This window comes from Heptranchias perlo, chromosome 23 (genome assembly GCF_035084215.1).
Source record: "Heptranchias perlo isolate sHepPer1 chromosome 23, sHepPer1.hap1, whole genome shotgun sequence".
Lineage (NCBI taxonomy): Eukaryota > Metazoa > Chordata > Chondrichthyes > Hexanchiformes > Hexanchidae > Heptranchias > Heptranchias perlo.
The window spans coordinates 21,617,940-21,638,625 of record NC_090347.1 but is presented as its reverse complement, the minus strand read 5'-3'; the positions used below and the strand labels follow the sequence as shown (position 1 = coordinate 21,638,625).

Below are 20,686 nucleotides of genomic sequence, written 5' to 3'. Positions count from 1 at the left end.
GCCGCAAAAGGATGCTCCTTTCTTGACTTGGGTGCGTCTCTGGCTGGGTAGGACTTCTGTCCAACCCTTGACCCCAGCTGCATTCGAAGGTCATTACACACAAGGAGGGCTCCTCGGCCTGCAGCAGAGAGTCACTTCAGTCTGGAGCTGGAGAATTGCTGCAGTTGGCCTCAGAGATGGTGGACAAAGGTGATTAGATCAGCGTGCGGTCTGTTTAAACAACATTTTATTCCCCTGAAAAATGTCTAATTTTGCTAATGCACATGAACATATGAAAACATCGGTCAGAAAAAGACCAACTGGTCCAACCAGCCTATCCCATACTGTTGTGAAACCTTATGCATCAGGTCAAGAGACCCCTCACCCCCTGGGTGCCATGTAGTCTCCTAGGAGAGGCAAAAAACAGATCAAAAACCCAAGGCCAATCAGGGAAAAAAAAAATTGGGAAACTTTTTCTCTGATCCCTCTAAGTGATCAAAACTAGTCAAGGAAACCACACTGGTCACACCATATTATTTAGTACCTACTTCTTGTACTATACAATCTCCGACCCACCAGGAACTAGTCCAGCTCGCTCAAAAAGTATACAGTGAATCAGCACTCACCGCAAGAGCCAGCAACTTCTTCCATAGGTCTACTGTTCTCCAGGAAAAGAAGAACCGCCAAACATTTAACCTATTTCTTCTCGAGTAATTTATACGCATGACCCCCTAGTCCTCCACAAATAGGGACTGCAAACTGGTGCACAGGCACTTCTTCCAATTTTTCCCGTGGGGTCCCCTCCGCCAATCACGGAACACTGGAGGCAGCTCCTCCATCCAGCCATCCATGGGTGCAAATAGCAGGAAACACAGCCCATATGTGATCGGGCACAGTTTGTCCCAGCGGGACCAGCCCCAGAAAACAGCAGGGAGGCTGGCACACAGTGGAGGGTGTCCCCAAGTTGCTTTGCGTCTCCAATCACAACCTGTTCCCTGAACAATCGACGGGGGGAGGAACCTAGGCCTATGCTGCAGAGACCTTACCTGTTACTATCAATACTACATTAAAAGAACTCCCTGGCTGCACTGACAGCTTTGCATATTCCAGAAAGAATTCCTCTCATAGCTTCATTTAAAAAAAAGCTTTTCCATTCTGAGGAATTTCCATAAGTATTAAATATATTAATATTTTTGCTCTTCCAAAAGCTACTTAATTTTTTTAAATGTCACTATCATTTGTGTTTCTGTAGGGTCAAATTTTGCACTTTGTGATTGGTTCAAAAATGTGTCAACCAATGGGATGGGCGATGCTACAAAGGCCTAAGCAATAAGGAAGGGGGAGGGGGAAAGCTACCAAGAAAATATTTTCCACTACAATTCCATAGCCCTGCCTCCTACAGAAAGAATCTATAGCACGAGCAGCTAATAGATTTCAGGCAGCAAGATATTAAACTTGAAGGATTTATAGACTCAAAAAAAACCTTTCATTGAGGTCAGTGTGATCTTAAATAAAATTATTGCTGGAAATGTAGGCTTATGTCTAAGCACCTTGGGGTGTTTTTTTAAATTAAAGGCACTATATAAATGCAAATTGTTGGTGTTGTTTTAAAGGCCTACTCTTAGAGAAGCATGGGATTGGATTTATATTCATCCCCATGAAGGACTGAGCTGCATTCAGTTTCACAAATTGTTTTTTTTTAAATGTTGTCCATGAGTAATGTGACAGAAGGATCACTAGTATTTAGATTTTTTTTTAAAACTTCTGCATGCTAACGAGGTTAGTATGGGCATACACAAACTCTCCCATTCCAAAGTTGCTTTATTTAACACGTTCTCCCCAGGATAGAATTATTACATTAAAAAACTTCAGCAAGAGGAAATTAATTCAAAAAGGATATAAAAGACCTTTGTCACAAACCAGGAGCTAGTCACTGAAGTAAGGAACGGCTGCAACATGATTGATAAAATGCAGAAAAAGATTGAAGTTTGGGAGACACAAGGTGGCAAGCTTGCTTCGCTTTTCCAGCCTCACAAAAGCAACATTGTAACCCAATACAGACGAACTGGCTACTGGAATTTTCCACCCATAAACACACAAATACAAACTAACAGAACTTTAAATTTATCACAAACAGCAATAGATGGAAGCTATTGTACATCACTTCTTTAATGTGGTTGTGTGTAATTTAATGTTAACCTTCCCCATGCTGATTGAGGTACTACAAAACCTGCCTGAGTCACTGGCTGAATTAGAAACTCCACTTGACAGGACTTTCCCACAGGAGCATTGCGAAGTAGCAAATCCACCACGCGGTAAAGGTTTGCACTTGTTCGACCAACAGGAATCATCTCAGAGTTTGCAACCTTTCTGTTTCTGTGGTAGTTTAGTCCTCGGCAGTATATCTTGAAGTAACTTGCTGTGTTTGGAGGATACGTCCACTGCAGTGTAGCACTCAGATACAGCTGGTCTGTGGCTTCAGGGACCCTTCTCCACAAAATACTGAAGATAGTAAGTTTTTCAACTGGATTCTGTTCCACACTCAGTCTCGCAGCATCCAGAACCTTAAACAAAGCACATCGTTCATTTGCTCACTAGTGAATTACTGAATACTTTTTACAACTACAAAATTGGCATATTTTCTATTATAAACAACTGTGAGAAGGGTCTGAATCTCGGTTAAGCTATTTATCTTTTCTTCCCTTCTTCATTTGGATGGTCTTCCTGGACAATGCAGGATCTATGCTCTCCACCAATGCCACTCTCTAACCAGCCACTTGGAGGTGCACAAGAGCACTTTGGGATGACTGACTCTGGTCCTGTTTGCTTAGCCCCAGTTTAACACTTCTCTACATGACAGCATAGCTGAGATCAGTACCTGAGAGTGTGGGGAAATCGTGCTGAAGCATATTGGTGCTCCTTTAGCTCTCCCTGGGCAATACACCAATCTCTCGTCACGAGGGTGGGAAAATGGCCTGCGCCCACGCTCTTCCAACTGTAATTCTTGATCCAGAAGAAAGTGTAAAGCATATCTGCGGTGAAACCCTTCCATATTGCATCCTCTACCACAACATGTGCAAGGCACCTGGCAACTCTCCCTTGTTCCCAAGCCATCATCCATTTTTTATTTATCAGATGGAAAGCAGAGGTAGAACCAGTGGGCTGAACCCAATTTGGTCCAACATGTCCCTCATGAAGGAGGCAGAGATTACCATATCAATCAGATAATCAATTCTTTCCTTCCCCCATTTATATTTGCATAGTTCTATACAAGGGATTCTTCTCCAAATGAGCAGATCCTGAGTTAAAGTCTCAGGGGTGTCTTGTTGCTTTGCCAGACTGGGCCCAAGATGCCGCATAGAAATGACTCATTCTGCCTGATCGAGGCCTCTAGCAGGGAGGATACATAACATCACTGACCACAGGGATCAGACCAGGCTCTCTCACCCTTCCAGGGGAGGAGGTTATATAATCACAAAAGGGGCATGGGAAAACAAGGCATAAAAAGAGCACATTAAGTTCTAAAACTGAATCAAAAAGTAAGAAAAATTTACAGAATTTATTCAAAGAATAAGATGAGGGATTAAACACAATGTTCTGTCTGTTCTCTCTAAAGATGCTGATTGACCTGCTGTGTATTTCCAGCTTTTGTTTCAGATTTCCAGTTTTTTGTTTTTTTTAAAAAAGGAATATTATACAGAATTTATTTTTTTAGTACAGAAATGCTACCAAATCCTGACAATGGGGTAATCATGTCATTTCTCTACAAGTAAAAGCTCCAGAGACATGTTTGCACTATGCTGACATCAGATCTTTGATGACCTATTTGAAAATCAGTCAATAATGTATTTGAATGAGGTTACAGTTAATCACATAACACCAACATACCACTCAACTATATGTTAATAAAATATACACTATGTATGTAATTGCACAATGTCTGGAGTTAGTTACAAGGCTGTATGCAATTGAAATTTGCTTTTTGAGTTTATGACACAATGCTGAGTTAGAGTTGGTTAATCTGTATAATCGCAGAAATCTATTTATTTTCTTGTGGTGCTGCTCAGGGCAAGTCGAAGGATGTCCTGTTCCACAAAAACAGCAATATTATACCATGTATTAAAAAATGAATTAGTCTGCTGCTAAAGTGCAGCTGTACGTAATGCGGTTTGTCCCTATAGGCCACAAGCTGTAATTGTCTGTCTATCTGTAGTCAATTAGAGGCTAATTGGTCATGGGTAGATCCTTGGATCAAAGGTCAGAATGGCTTTCTTTTGTTTATTTAAGTGCAAAAATCCTGAAATTTCTTTAGTTGATGGACTTTCTCTATAGATTGGAAATATCTTCTCTATTTTTATACTTTTTTTTAAAAAGTGTAACACAAAAATTTGTATATTTGTCACCCAAAGTGCGACATACTCATCTTTTATATAGATAATTGTGGATCTCCTATGTCATTACTTATTATGAGACAGGTGCTGCGCTGTTTTAGAGCATTACATCATGTAATGCACAATGTATTATTCTGCTACTGGGTGAGAGCAAAACTCAATTGGTTTTCAGGTTACAAGTAAAAACCCTGACTCTAAGTGCTATTGGCAGGGTCAAACATCATGCTAATTTGAAAAAAAACATACAAAGCTATATTCATTGGCCAGTGACAATTTTTAATATTAGAAAAGAACCAACTGTCATTTCAGCTCTATTCTAATATTAGAAACTTACGACAGTCCAGAGACGTTTCCCTTCAGGTTTGGAGCAAGCCACCTGGGCTCAGTTGATCATCGCTGGGTCAATATGCTGGCCAGTTTAAGAGATAACACAGAAATAACACATACTCTTGTCTAACATCAATCTACATTTCGAGACAACAGAAGACTTTGCACAGTGTGTGATAAAAAAAAGCTGCACCACACAAACTGTCAGCAGGGACTATAGCAGTTGAGAAGAATTGCAGGTGGTAACTAAAAGCTGTGCACATTATAAACAGATAAAGGTAGGCACAAACATGCTCACTGTGCAATATGCACTGAAGATGTGGATGACTATGCAGACTGCTTGAGCTTTACTTTTGCAGTTTGCGATGCAATCTGAACCTCTCAAGTGCATCAGAGTTCCATAGTACATTTCCAGCCATCTGTTAGTCTACACCCAATCACACTTCATCACATCCATAACACTTCAGTGTAGTGTAGGATCCAGATACATGTAGGATTTTGATGCCACATTTTCCCAAATTCATTAGTACAGAAGCCTGTTTTATGCAAAATAAGTCATTCTTAACCATATAATTCAGAAACCTATAAACTGGCTTTAATATTGAAAATGTGTTATTCATCTAGTCTGAGTATCATACTCAAAACTCCTGTACCAATCCTAAGTTTCTGATTTAAAAAGAAAAAACAGTTTTCCACAAGTTAAACAACATAATTTATATTTTTTTGTATGATTTACACTTAGAAAAAGAAAAAGATATAGCTTTACAAGTGTGAGCAGCCAATGTCGAGTTATACTGCACCGCATCACTCTCAAATCAGGAAAAAGCAGAGGTCTGCATACACATTCTTTAGCACACGCACAGAACTCTATTCATTGGCCAGTAACATTTTTAATATTAGAGATGAGCCAACCGTCCTGTCAGCTCTTTTCTAACATTACAAACTTAGAAGTAGATTTTCCCCCCGGTGCGGACTTCAAGCAGCCGGCCGGCAGAGCGTGCCCGCAGGCCGCCCGATAGTCCCAGCAGGAAGCCCGGTCCATTTTGAGGGCTGGGCCTCATTAGAATTCAGCCTACGGGCTGTGGTCTGTGGGTGGAGCCTGTGTGGCTCACATTCCACCCAACACAGTCCTAAAATGGCAAATGGGGTCCTAGGCATGTCATAGGACTGTGATTTGCATATTAAAAAGGGCCTACCGCCTGATTCAGGCAGGCGCTGCAGCCTCCCAGCGGTAGACCCAGGGGGGAAAATTACGGCAGCCATAACGACAGCGGGAACAGGGCGGTAAGTCATTACTCATAATTTTCGGGGCGGTACTGCCCCATTTCCGCCGGGAAGGAGGCCTCATAATTTCCCCCTTCAGGTGATCCAGCAAAGTTTGCCTTCAGGTCTGAAGCAGGCCACCTGAGCTCAGTTCATCATCACTGAGTCTTTATCCTTGAAATTCCCCACCTCACACTGCTGTGGGAGTACTATTGCCACAACGACTGCAGTGGTTCAAAGAGAAGGCCCACCACCATCACCTTCTCACTGCAAATAAGGAGGGGCAATAAATTGCAGCCCTGCCAGCACCGAGAACAAATAAAGGGAAATGTGGCGAATTGGATCCAAAATTGGCTCAGTAACAGGAAAAGACATCCATCGATAAAAGTCGATGGATGTCTTTGCGAATGGAAATCCATTTCCAGTGGTGTGCCACAGGGCTCAGTGTTGGGTCCCTTGCTGTTTGTGGTATATATTAATGATTTGGACTTGAATGTAGGGGGCATGATTGGCAAATTTGCAGACGACACAAAAATTGGCAGTGTAGTTGATAGTGAAGAGGATAGCTGTAGATTCCAAGAAGATATCAATGGGTTGGTGGAGTGGGTGGAAAAGTGGCAAATGGAGTTCAACCCGGAGAAGTGTGAGGTAATGCACTTAGGGAGGGCAAACAGTAAAAGGGAATACGCAGTAAACGGGAATATATTGAGAGGGGTAGAGGAAGTGAGAGACCTTGGAGTGCATGTGCACAGGTCCCTGAAGGTGGCAGTACAGGTAGATAAGGTTGTGAAGAAGGCATATGGAATGCTCTCCGTTACAAAAGTAGGGATGTAATGATGGAACTGTATAAAACGCTGGTAAGGCCACAGCTGGAGTATTGTGCGCAGTTCTGGTCACCACATTATAGGAAGAACATAATTGCTCTGGAGAGAGTGCAGAGAAGATTTATAAGAATGTTGCCAGGGCTTGAAAATTGCAGCTACGAGGAGAGATTGGATAGGCTGGGGTTGTTTTCCTTGGAGCAGAGGAGGCTGAGGGGAGACTTGATTGAGGTGTACAAAATTATGAGGGGGCCCAGATAGAGTAGACAGGAAGTACCCGTTTCCCCTAGCAGAGAGTTCAAGAACTAGAGGACACAGATTTAAGCTGATTGGCAGAAGGGTTAGAGGGGACATGAGGAAAAACTTTTTTACACAGAGGGTGGTGGGTGTATGGAATTCGCTGCCCGAATTGGTGGTAGAGGCAGGAACCCTCAACTCTTTTAAAAAGTATCTGGACCTGCACCTAAAGTGCTGTAAGCTGCAGGGCTACGGACCGGGTGCTGGAAGGTGGGATTGGAATGGGCACCTGGTTGTTCTTCGAGCCGGCGCGGACACGATGGGCCGAATGGCCCCCTTCTATCTTTTCTATGGTTCTAATTTTTTTTTTAAAGTTTATACTTCAAATTTATAGTTTAAAAAGCTGACTTTAAACGGATTATAAATATATATAGCAACTGGTACAAAGCTGGAGTCATTTGATCTCACTTCCTCAAGCTGGGCTCACCCTTAATACAAAATGACAAATTGATATTGGTTTGTTTGCTGTTGCACCGTTCACCTTGTGTGACTGTGAAGCAGAAAAGACTGGGACCACACAGTACATGCAACATAACAGCACCACAAGAGAGGCACTGAAGGGCACTTGGTGAGGCATAAACATCATAATCAGTGTATTCATAAAGGTGTAAAGAGGCCCAGTGGTGTAGCCAATCTGTACCAGCTCTCCTTTAAAATAAGCAGCTATGGCAGAGGGACTGATTCAACACCCCTGTCAATTAGTGACGATGTATGGCAGTTGAAACAGCTCGAAGAATCCCAAAGGACTTTATTGACCAATTTTTTTAAACAAGTAAAATGGTGACTTTATTTCTTTTATCTTGAAAAAAGTATAAAATTTAACATTTACCTCAGGAGCAAAACTGCTTTAGTAATTTTCCCCCCTTCCACTCTCTCACCTTCCCTCTATTAAAAAGTAATGTTTAGGGAAGGAATACAACCAGTCTGACAACTTCAATTAATAAGATAGAAAATGTACAGCCGGCCAGTCAGCATTGCAAAGGGAAAGGCAGGTTAACATTTCTGGATCAAAAGCAAAATACTGCGGATGCTGGAAATCTGAAATAAAAACATAAAATTTTTACGAAAGTTCTGATGAAAGGTCATCGACCTGAAACGTCAACTCTGTTTCTTTCTGCACAGATGCTGCCTGGCTTGCTGAGTTTTTCCAGCATTTTCTGTTTTTATTTAGCATTTCTGGAGTTCCAGTGAAGGGTGTGACTGCTGTGCATTTCCAGCTTATCCTATTTTTAATTTCAGATTGGTGGTATTTATGGTTTTCATTTTATCTCAGCCCTCTACAAGTAGTAGCTTTTTTTTTTAAAGTGCAGAATTCTAAAAATAAAATGCACATTTGAAACTGGTGCACTGATTTTGCAAACTGTACAAGAGTTGTGGAGACTGGGCAGAACAAGTTGGAAATAAATGATTTGCTGGGAGCTGATTCCCACAGAAACCTGTTTAAATGGAGTTAAATTGCCTGGTTGTCATATGATGATGTAATCAAATGATCCGCGCCATATACCTTCCCATGTGTCACATTTGATCAATAGAATGTTTAACATTTTCAATCTTCCTCAGCGTTTGCAAAGTACCTTCCTTCCCTCAAGCACTACACAAGTCAGACAGTATGAAATTACACTCTGACGCACATGCCTTGTATTGTGCGGAGGAAAACAAATGAGGACTTAAATCAGACCACTGACATGACCATAATTTGAAACCTTTTGATTTTGTAGACGGTTTAAAAAACAGGCCCGAGAAGATGGAACTATTATTCTCTCACATTTATGCAGTGCACTTTAATTGACAACAGCTACAAAGATCAAACACCCATAGCTGCTGTGTAAACAGGATCGGAAAAGTCAATGGCTCTCGAGTACAAATATCCTAGCAGCTAACAAAACACTGTTATACAGCACCTAGAATTCTATATTAGAATACATAATTACGGCAATTGTTCATGAACATTTAATTAGTGATTTCTGGAATTTCTTTTAACCTCTAGCAAAAGTCCTGAAGTTACCTTGATTCCCCCAATTCTGCACTTAAACTGTACGTCCTGTTCATCCTGCAGTTTACGAGCAATGTTGACAGAGATCTCCTGAAGAATGCAATCTGTCAGCTCCAAGAAAAAGAAGCTGAAAAATAGGCAAAATTGTTACTAACCGCAGCAAAGAATAGTTTCTGCTGGTCTGCAAAGTTATATTACAGCAAAGTGAACAAAACAAAAATTAGTGCAGTTAACCGATCTCAGCCAAGACAACATTGGATGCCCAGGCTGGGGGGAGGACCCTCCTTCTTGACTTGTGTGTGGACACTGGAAGACAAGAGGATTGAGTGCATCTGATGCACTCCACTTCAGGTTCACAAATAAAGTATGGCCATTTGGGTGAGGTGCCTGAAGGTTGCCACCCTTATGGAATTGTATCCAAGTCATTACTACCTTCACGGGAGGAACAAGGAAAAAAAACTGGCAGGGAAAAATGGTAAAAGCAAAGAAAGAACTTGCATTTATACCGCAAGTGTCAGCTGTGGCTCAGTGGTGGCACTCGCGTCTGAGTCAGAAGGTCAAGGGTTCAAGCACCACTCCAGGGCTTGAGCACTTTATCTTGGCTGACAATGCAGAATTGAGGGAGTGCTGCACTGTCTGTCGGATAAGATGTTAAACCGAGGTCCCGTCTGCCCTCTCAGGTGGACGTAAATGAACCCATGGAGCTATTCAAAGAACAGCAGGTGAGTTATCCAGGTGTCCTGACCAATATTTATACCTCAATCAACATCACTAAAACAATTTAATTGATCATTTATCTCATTGCTGTTTGTGGGATCTTCTTGTGCACAAATTGGCTGCCATGTTTCCCCACATTACAACAGTGGCTACACTTGAAAATTAATTAATTGGCTGTGAAGCGCTTTGGGACGTCCTGAGGACATGAAAGGCATTATATAAATGCAAGATCTTTCTCTTTCTTTCTATGCCTTATCTACAAGTAGTCATTGTTAGTGTGTTATTTTTAACCCTGAGTATTGATAGAAGCTGCACAGATATGATGGCTGAATAGCTGCTTGTGCTATATAGTGTGGTTCTATAGTATCCTCAAAGTACTTAAAGTGGGAATTAAGGTTCAATTGATTTTAGTTGTAATTATGTTGACATTTGTTCAAGAAAAAAAATGATATGCATTAAGGCCACACATGACTATAGGCCATTAAGAAGAAGTAAAGCACACCCAAAGACCTCGGAGGGACTTTGATATATGGCACCCAACAGGAATTCATGCAAACTCTGCTGAAGCAATGCTGCCTGCTGGGTTTCATTTTCAGCGACTTTGATTGTGATTTTACACTCTATTTCTGTATCTTTTAAGATCACATTAAAGAACAGAATTAAAAGAAAGTACATATGCAAATCCTTGTATTGAATAATTAGAGGTTTTAATAAGCTACAAAGTCAGAAAGCTTAACTATCTCCATAGCATGACCTTTGGGGAAAATTCCTCAGGCTGATTCGGCCTTATGGAATCAGATTCTAATGCAGTTCTATTCACAAATAGGACATCAAAACCAATTTAGGAAAATATTTCAGTATTATGCTGTGTGGGATAACCCAGGTTATTAAAAAGAATCTTTGAAAAATTGTCTTTATGGTCCCAGACATCTAGGCTGTATGGGTTAAAATCTAGGATAATTTTCAAAGGTTGTGAAAATGAAATGGCCCAAATGCAGTCAGTCAGACATTTCCTGACATCATAATGAACAAACTTGCATTTATATAGCGCCTTTCGCGTTCACACGACATCCCAAAGCACTTCACAGCTAATGAAATGTGGTCACTGTTGGTTTGGAGGAAAACACAGCAGCCAATTTGCAAACAGCAAGGTCCCACACAAACAATGTGTAAATGACCAATTAATCTGTTTTTTTTTTTTTGAGGTGTTGGTTGAGGGATAATTGTTGGTCAGGACACCAGGAGAACTCCCGGGCTCTTCTTTGAATATTTTACATCCACCTAAAAAGGCAGGTGGGGCCTCAGTTTAATGTTTTAGCTGAAAGACAGCACCTTAGACAAAGTGGCACTTCCTCCGCACCGCTCTGAAGTGTTAGCTTAGATTATGCGCCCAAGTCCTGCAGTGGGGCTTGAATCCACAACCTTCTGACTCAGAGGAGAGAGTACTACTCTATAAGTAATCTATGGAGGCAGTGCTCCTTAAAAATAAAATCCTGCTGCACAATTTAATCATTTTAAATTTTTTAATTCCTAAATATTTAAAAAGGTCATTCATCAATACTCTGACCCACCTTTATAGGGTCAAAAGCATTTAGCTTGGATGAAGTACCTAACTAATGCTCAGTGGGAGGGGGGAGGGAGAAGGGGGGAGGGAGGGGGTTCAGGGCGAGTACCAGAAATAGTCGATTTTTTGACACATTGTCTAACATGAGCCAGTGCATTAAAAGAAGGGCCCTCACCTTGCATCTAAACATTATAGGTAAAGGCACTGTTTACAATGACCCAATAAATTAAATTCCGTGTTTGTTATATAGGAATCTTGCCATTGCGTTGGGAACCAAATGTGATTCCATCAATTTTTCTGTGAAAACTGTAAGCCAGTGACTACAGGACTCTAAAACAACAAAGAAAATTAACTCTAGCTCCCTCAAAATTAAAACATTTTCTGGGGCATTTGGATCACAGCTCCACCCAAAAACCTCCATCAAGTTTTGACAACTTTGCGTCAGGACAACTGTCACTGAAGGTTCTTTTCACACACACCAGTGTTCTTCAATTAGGTTTAGTGTTTTGCCCCAAGGATGATGTGTACAATGCACAATATACTGGATAAATGACAGAGGAGGTCACATATTATGGTCATTACCACTGGACATCGCTATGTGCCCTCTCCATTGTCCCTCCCCCTCCATAAATAAATTGCCAGCATTTAGACTCACCAAGTTGTCCATCCCTCAGGGCTCCAAGGAGCACAGTTCTGAATAAACTGTTGAACAAGGGCATTATCCTCTGGCAGTGGTATTGGTTTCAGTACTGCAAGAATATAGAACATAAGAAACAAGTAATGAAGAACCTATTGTATGAACCTCTGACTGATGAGTTTGTGTAAAAACTAATTTGAAGCCAGTCTGGTCAATGGGCTACCTTGGACCAATCATCCAATACCACAATATTGGGTGTATTTATAACAGTGGCAGGAGGAGTTGCCGTGCAAAGACTGTTATGGAATAGATGGCAGAAGATGCAGGAATACTGAAGCATGTTTATGGAGCACAAGCAATCTGACATTTCAACAATATCAGCACTTTAAACTGGAGTCTGGCACAAACTTGCACTGCACCAGTGTCAAACATGAAGTATAACTGCAGTGTTCTACCTCATTACTGTAACAAGAGGAGATCCAATTTGCCCTAAAATCTGACCTCCCTTTCTGACTAAAAATGACCTGAACTCTTTAGTTCAGATACAGCACTAACTGAACAAGGTCCACACTTCAGTAGGTTCCAATATTTTTCATTCCAGTAACCTTGCGGACACTTGCCAGTATAAGCTAGCAGTCAAATTGATAATCCAAATTTCCAACTTCTTGTATTGCTGTTCCCATCCCTCCAATACTGGCTAAAATTGAATATGCATGCACACCTAACACATACAGTCTACACACATTTAATTTCACATGCAGTTTCGATTCTCCAAGCAGAAACACTCAATAGAGCAGCCCACCAAATGTATATTCGAGTGCTAAATCTGAGTTACAGCAATTGGGTCTGAATATAAACATGGTATATTACAGTCCTTTAACGGATCAGTTTTGTTCTTGGTGGGGGGGTAGGAAAAGAGAGGGGAAGAATGAGAGGGGAGGAATCTTCTGGTAAACCTGCACAGAACTCAGTCAAGACTATCGGTTCCTCAGCCTTTCCAACATCTACTCAACACTATATAAGTGGAAGACACAGCCCAGCAACCTGATATCCTTTCTTTGACATCCAATACCCAGTCGGAATCAACACGCACTAGAATTCTTTTTTAAATAATTAGTATTTAGTAGTCAATCAGACAGCTTATTATTAGGATTTGGACCTGGTCAGGCTCCTGAAGCTAATGGGAAAAAGATGAAGTGGAATCACTATTGCCAAGAAACTGTGTGCTTGGATCAAGCCTTCTGTACATGGAACGAATAGAATTACTAAACAAGATCTTGATGCTGGGATCAAATGTGTGTTTGTCCAGACTGCTGCATATTTGAATTATAAATGTTAGAACTGCCAATTGTGTGGCAATAAAAAAAAAGGCCAAGCAGTTTGTGTGTATTGGAGCCATCTCTGTACAATAAACACAGCCGCTCACCATACAGCACATTATTTCACGATTACATCTATGATTCCCACAATATACTAATGAAAGCTTAGTCTGATATTTTCAATGCTAAGTTATGGACCAAGTATGGCAAATGTTAATTGGTGATGAATTAAGAAATAATACTGAGGTTTTGTAGTAACAAACAGATTTGATTGTTTTCTTTCTTCGGAGGAAGGATAAATAAGTCAGTTTAGATGTTGGAGAAAAAAAGCCTCTTGGAATCCCAAAATGGTGGTCCCGTCAGTCAGTCAAATCAGCAGCACTGGCAGTAACTGCAGAGCATTCCGTGCTCCTCCAACTAATGGAGGGGTCAGGGGGAAGGATACAAAAAACAAACAGTGGTGTTGAATTCCCTTGCAATGAACTCTGGAATGAGTTTCAATTATGCACATATAAAAGTTTCAGATTTCTTCATGAAATGAATCCATTGTTATATCAGGTTAGTATTTTATACACACATTCATTCCCATTTCACTTGCCATCAACTGTAGAAGCCTTGTCCGAATTACACTGCGAGAGGGGACAGATCGTCAGCTCTGGACTCACACCAACTTTGGTACCATCTTCTAACTTATAAACAAAGGCAACAAAAACTTTGGGAGGGCTCTGGACCTGCAAACTAAATAACCTGTGAAAACAAAGTTGTCTAAATGTAACACTTGGTAATTATAAAAGGATTCCTACACAAATATGGCCATAGTTATGGGAAGCAGTGTCAAAAAGACAATTCTTCAAAATATAAATCTTTAACCTTGTATTACTATATTACCATTTCATAGTTCAGAGAATGTATTAATCTAATTTTAATTTATCACGGGCTGGATTTTCCTATGAGTGGTGAACAAATGGTGCCCACCATAGATATGTACTTGTCCATAGACTTTTCATTGGCTTTTGATTGGCAAGTTCCTCTCATGGGGTCCTCAATCCAACTCAGTGCCCTCTCCTGGGCACCTGGTGAACGGGGCAAGCAACTGTGTATCCCCTTAACCAGATTGAAGCATGTTAATAAGCCACGCAGAAACTGAACCGGGAAGTGTAAGTTAGGATAGTGAATTCAATGTCAAATCAGGTACAGAAAGCAAAATAAAGAGGGTAAGAAATGTTGAATTAAGAGACAGAAAGAAAAAGTTTTCAAAATTTTTTAATTGATTTTTTTTAAATGTCCAACAACAATTAAAATCTAAAGGAATGAGACTCCACACTTATAGAAGTTAATTTTCAGTCCCAGAGAGGTTGTTTGGCAGTAATTAAGACTTACCACGTCATTAATAGGGTGCTTAGACATAAAATTACCTGATCTACCATTTTTTGGCGAGATTAGTCTGTATCTATGATGTCAGTGCAGGAACATCATGCTGTTCCATTCATTTGAATGGAGAGCCAGCCGGCAAGATGTCGTTCTCACACAGCTTATGGAGGAGGGATGCATCTGGTAGAGCAGCTTCTGGATTTCGGCGTTTAACTGCGCATATGCGGTCGCCAGCAGTTGCTCTACCATTTGCACAGAAATAACAGTGAGCCGTGTCAGCCTCGGCGTTATTTTCACAGGAAAATCCAGCCCATAATAGTTTCAGAAATTTATAGCAACCATCTTTTGTACATTTTTTGAATGACGGCAAAAAAAAGTGCTGAAAGCCACAAAGTAAATTAAAGTGTACGCTACAGGGAATTCAGTCGTCAGTTACATATTTCAATCCACATCGATGTGTCCGACAGTTAAGACAGTGCCATTGCAAGGGCTACCTTTAGCCCAGATAATGATTGCTCACTTTCAGGCTTAATCAAACAAGTAAATTCTAGGACAGTGTTACAAATTAGCTTCTGCATTGGATAGTCTCTCAAGTTCAGCGTCACCAGTAATTCCTATAAGTGAACCCCACATCCCTTATGATCAGGGGTTTACCTTCACTGCCCAATATCTAGTCATATACACCATGACCCAGAGCTAAGGTTGTCAAAAAATGAAACCCATTGTTACATGAACCAGATACTGCCCCTACAGGCGTTTCTCCTGTCTTCCAAAAGATGGACTGTGGGTCCTGCTGCCAGCCTGTTCTCAGTTCCCCCAAACCCGCCAATAGGTTCGACTTGCCAACCTGCTCCATGCAGAAGCTCTCTCCCATTTTCTGCCTTCCAAAATTGGTGAGCTGTAGCAGAGTGCCCATGTAGTGCCAGCAGCTCACAGGTTAAATTCAAGTGAGGCATGAACCTGAAAATGGTTCGGGCATCCAAACAGCATCTTTGGGTGGGCAAGGCAGGTGTACTGCCGACCTCACACTTATTTTCAGCTGGTTAAAAATTAGCCCCTTAAAATCTGTTTTATATCTGATTATGGGTTTTTTTTTTAAATTCAGTATATATTTTTTTAAAAAAGAAAACACCCATAAAAATACCGATGTTTAAAATGTTCTCAATCCTAACATGGGCAGAATCATAGAAGCTGAGGCTCCTTCCTATCCCATTGAACAGAACTCAACTATAGAACGGAGCAAAAACTCTGGCTACACATGAAACTTCAACACCAATTCATTTTGTTGAGAACTCAAATAGTTCTTTTCACTGGAGGAAGGGGCTATAAGAACACAAGAAATAGAAGCAGGAATAGACTACCTGGCCCCTTGAGCCTGCTCCACCGTTCAACAAGATAGTGGCTGATCTTCTACCTCAACGCCATTTTCCGCTATACAGCAGGGCTCTAATCCCACTGCAACTGGACAGCACTTTCTTCAAGACGCTGTAACCTCCGATGTCTTAACAGCTGAAGAGGTTTAACCATCTTCCCTAGATCACTGAGCTGGATCATGTAACTGAAATTCCAGTGAGCTGGCATGCTTACAAATAGTACCACAGAGCCCATAACATTACTTTAGAAGATATGACTGGAATTTTTTTGTTTTGATAAGTCAGATGGAAATATTTCAGTAAAGATGTTCTGTGTTTAATAAAATGGGGGGGGGGGGGGGGGGGGGGAAGAAATATATAATAGATAGATAGATAGTGTGAGTGTATACATATATGTGTTATATAAAAAGGAAGTTTTAATCATCTATATGCCTTCAAAACCTGCTTGTGACTGTCACTAACAGATTAGTCTTCCTTACTAATGGAATAAATGTAAGGAGTCACACAACACCAGGTTATAGTCCAACAGCTTTATTTGAAATCACAAGCTTTTGGAGCAAACGTTGGACTATAACCTGGTGTTGTGCGACTCCTTACTTTTGTCCACCCCAGTCAATCACCGGCATCTCCACATAATGGAATAAAAGGCAGTGGCCAATCCTCCATATATTTAAGCTTGATAAAAATTCTTTATTGGATTTTTAAAAAAATGTTATTTGCTTGTAGATGTGAAGTCTGAGAAACAAATCATTTCCTAAAAAGGAGCTCGGAGTCTGAAGAGAGGAAGATTATACATCAAGTTTGAATAAAAAGGCAAAACACTATTTAGAGAAATACAATAGTTGATTACATTGTTGATGAGCGTGCAACCAACTTGCAAAATATGAGAAAGTGGTAATCTAGCCCACTTAACATGGCATTGATCCACTGTCAACAAGTTTCTGTGCTACATGATTTGTTGACAAATCCAGGATGACAGCCAGTTTGGGAATTTCACAACATTGGACACAGACACAAATCTAGAAAATGCCAACACGTACTGTCAGAATTGGAAGATATTAATGAAGAAATTGAACAGAATAATCTATCCTCTGTCACCACGCAGTTTTATTCATAGACCAGCTACAATCAAAATAGTCTTACACTCTCCTTATTTTGCTTTCTCTAACTGATTTTACATTGAATTTACTGTTGTAGATTCCACTGCCTGGTTCTGTGTCTGCACGGTTTGTCAAGGATGCTTCAATCTGACTGGTTGAAGGGACAGAGTGATCCTTTCCCTGCAGCTTTTGCAGCTCACCATCAGAGGAAGTTCCCGCACTAAAGCCCGTGGATCATTTTTGCCCAAGTTTAAATCTGATGAGTGGCGGGCACCGTTTGCTCGCCGCTCAGAGCAAATTCCAGGTCAATACGTACATTCCATCTCGACAGGCTGTTCCCAACAAGCAGTAACCATTTTAAGGTGGTCACAATATTGGCAAAGGTACAAATTCCCTCCCCCCACCAAACAACATTAGGTGGAGATTTTATGATGATGAACAGAGCTCCAATCTGTTACAGTTATTAAGTTTGGTGAAAAATCAATCATTTGCTTTGAGTTATTGAGGAAGTTAGTGTTTTTAGAAGGAATGGTTAAAGACACCTGGGCAGTTCCTACTGTGCATTTTACAAAAGGAACCAAGAGGAGACAATATCATTAACTGAGTTTGGTAAAAATCTTAATTTCTGAGGTGTTGAGGCATTATTGAGAGAGAGGGAGAGAGAGAGACAGGCCGTGCTGCAACTCTATGTCTGAATGGTGCCCCAGCAGCATGAAAAAAGTCCTTGAAACATTGGGGTGACACTGGGGTAACACACATTGAAGGAAGAGGTGTTTCTCGGAAATAAACTTGGACTTATGCAGGGGGGGGGGGGGGGGGGTGGGCGGAGACAAGGAGAACCAAGAAATATTACTAACCTCACAGACACATTTGACCTGGTACCAGGGATTAGCCCTTTAATTACTAAACAGCATCCTCCATTCCAGGCATCTTCTGAACACCCATAGGTCTTCACCGAACCATTGGCCGGATCTGGCTGCTGATCTACAAACAAAGGCTGAATTTCCTGTGCGTTCAGATTAAACCAACTCCCAGTAGCCTCCACCTGCAGGAAGCAACGTCACAGTGCTGTTAATTAACTGTAGCTGGATTGAACAACATTGCAGATGGGTGGCAGGAGATGTTAGGCATAGATCAGTATTTTACTTATATTCTAATTTCTATTAGTTGTACTCAAAAAAATAAATATCTTAAATGGCCAATTTGCTGCATTTTTGACCTCATCTGAGGTTAAAAATGCAGCATTCTCCAAATCATTAATCAACAACACCAACAGCTTAGCATAATAAAAGATATTGACCAAAAAGAAAAAGACATACTTGCATTTATACAGCACTTTTCATGACCTCAGGATATCCGAAATCACTTCACAGCCAATGAAATACTTTTGAAGTGTCGTCACTGTTGCAATGTAGGAAACATGGCAGCCAATATTGTGTATAGCAAGGACCCACAAACAGCAATGAGATACATGACCAGATAATCTGTTTTAAGGATGTTGGTTGAGGGATAAATATTGACCAGGACACGGAGGAGAAGTCCTCCACTCCTCTTCAAAATAGTGCCATGGGATCTTTAATGTCCACTTGAGACGGCAGACAAGGCCTCGGTTTAACGTCCCACCCAACTCCCTCAGTACTGCACTGGGAGTGTCAGCCTAGACTTTTGTGCTCACGTCTCTGGAGTGGGACTTGAACCCACAACCTTCTGACTCAGAGGCGAGAGTACTACCACTGAGTGATGGTTGACACTTAAAAAGGTTATTCTTCTAACATGCTGCTGTCTTTAGGTCAAATCAGGCCATGACCTAAGCAGATTCAGTGCGTCAAAGCATCACAGACAAGACGACATAGGGAAGTGGTAATGCTTAGATCTCAAGTCTGCACTTTGTCTTTTACAGCTTTTAAATTGCTCACAGATACTGTATCACAACATTTACAGCACTGTATTTCTGCGTGTGTCTAATAGTGAACATATATATATAAAATAGATAGCATGGACTGGCTACAAGTCTGTAATCTAATCAAAGGGTTCAGATTCTTTGCACTCACCCTTTAAAGTGTTATCTGAACTCAGAGATTAGATTACTGCTTTGAAGTTGCTCCCCGTTATCTGCGGCAATAAATATGGCAGTTTTGGATTTCATTACATTTGTAAGTCTTAATGTTCTCGGTTGTGGCTTTGTCTGCAGGTTGTGAAGGTTTGTAATAATATGCTCTGTGATTTGGTGCTTTGCATAGTCAATGCAAGACTTTTTTTTTAAATGAAAATTACAGCAACTGTTGGCAAGAACATTTATGAATGAAGAAAATATCTAAAACTGAAGGTTTTTAAATTGAACATTTTAACAAGTGCCATAGTTTCTGTAACACACAACTCAGATGTTCTTTGCAGAATGTTGACAGTGAGCCAAAACGGCCGTCTCTGCTTCGGTGCCAGCAGTTTCCTCCTTTTGATAAGTATTCAACCTCACCATAGAGAGCACAGAGTTTCTCCTAAAACACTGCGTTAACAGCAACAACTGGTATTTATACAACATCTTTTAAGATAGAAAAACATCGCAGGAGAATGAGATCTGTTTGAATTCACATGAAAACTGAAAAACAAAAGAGCTCAAACATTGTGCCGATTGCATCACTTCTGTTATTGGACCTGATAGATATTAATTTAGCAGCAACTGTTTGTGGTCAGTTCTAATCAGAATGATGATGGGAGGGGGAAGACGAAGAGGAGGGGAAGAGATTGTAATTGTTTTACATATGGTACATTGCTGATGAATGGGATGCTCCAAATGGTCGGAAATTGAGCGTGGCTTTATTTCTGAGCACTGAATAGATATTTATACCTAATGTCGTTTGAGCCACACTCGGTGTTAAATGGAGTTTGCAGTAAATTGTTTACAAATCGGCATTAGACAGTCTTTAAGAAAAAGGTTCACAAATAAATAAAAGATGTAAGTCCAACATATTTAAGTATAATATTACATGGAGTTACAGAACATTTATTTTATGTGGTACTCTGAATAAACTGACAAATTTTATTTTGGTGCTGAAATGCAGCATCAGTCCTTAAACAGAACAAGCATCACTGCAGCATTAAGAATTCTAGATGAATGACAGAGGAAAGGCGCGAGTGACTGCCCTCAACATCAAGGCAGCATTCAGTCGAGTATAGGTCAGTAAGGGTCAAGAGGAAAACCTTCCAGCAACTGGAGTTGTACCAGAGGCATAGGGGGATGGTCATGATTGTCGGAGGCCAATCATCGTACCCCTAGGACATTGGTGCAGGAGTTCCTCAGGGAAATGTCCTCAGCCAATTATCTTCAGCTGTTTTATAAATGACCTTCCCTCCATCATGAGGTCGGGAGTGAGGCTGTTCACTGACTATTCTACCATGTTCAGCTCCATTCACGATTCCTCTAATAATTGCGCATTCTGTGCCAGCCTACAGCAGGACGTGAACAAATCTGGGCCTGGGCTGACAAGTAGCAGGTAACATTTGTGCCACATAAGTTCCAAATAATGACCATCGCCA

At 40.8% G+C, this 20,686-nt stretch overlaps 1 protein-coding gene across 2 annotated transcripts in view; it reads right to left on the bottom strand.

The window, feature by feature from the left end:
• Nucleotides 1–209: 209 nt before the first annotated feature.
• The window catches only part of engase (endo-beta-N-acetylglucosaminidase), a 41,051-nt gene continuing 20,574 nt past the window's right edge, over nt 210–20,686 (bottom strand). For both annotated transcript variants that reach the window (XM_068004175.1, XM_068004176.1), the window contains 5 exons: nt 18,010–18,197; nt 13,907–14,055; nt 12,008–12,101; nt 9,084–9,198; nt 210–2,543 (listed from right to left, as the gene is read on the bottom strand). In XM_068004175.1, the coding sequence (XP_067860276.1) occupies nt 2,148–2,543; nt 9,084–9,198; nt 12,008–12,101; nt 13,907–14,055; nt 18,010–18,197 (942 nt within the window). In that variant the 3' untranslated portion in view covers nt 210–2,147. The remainder of the gene's footprint in view (nt 2,544–9,083; nt 9,199–12,007; nt 12,102–13,906; nt 14,056–18,009; nt 18,198–20,686) is intronic.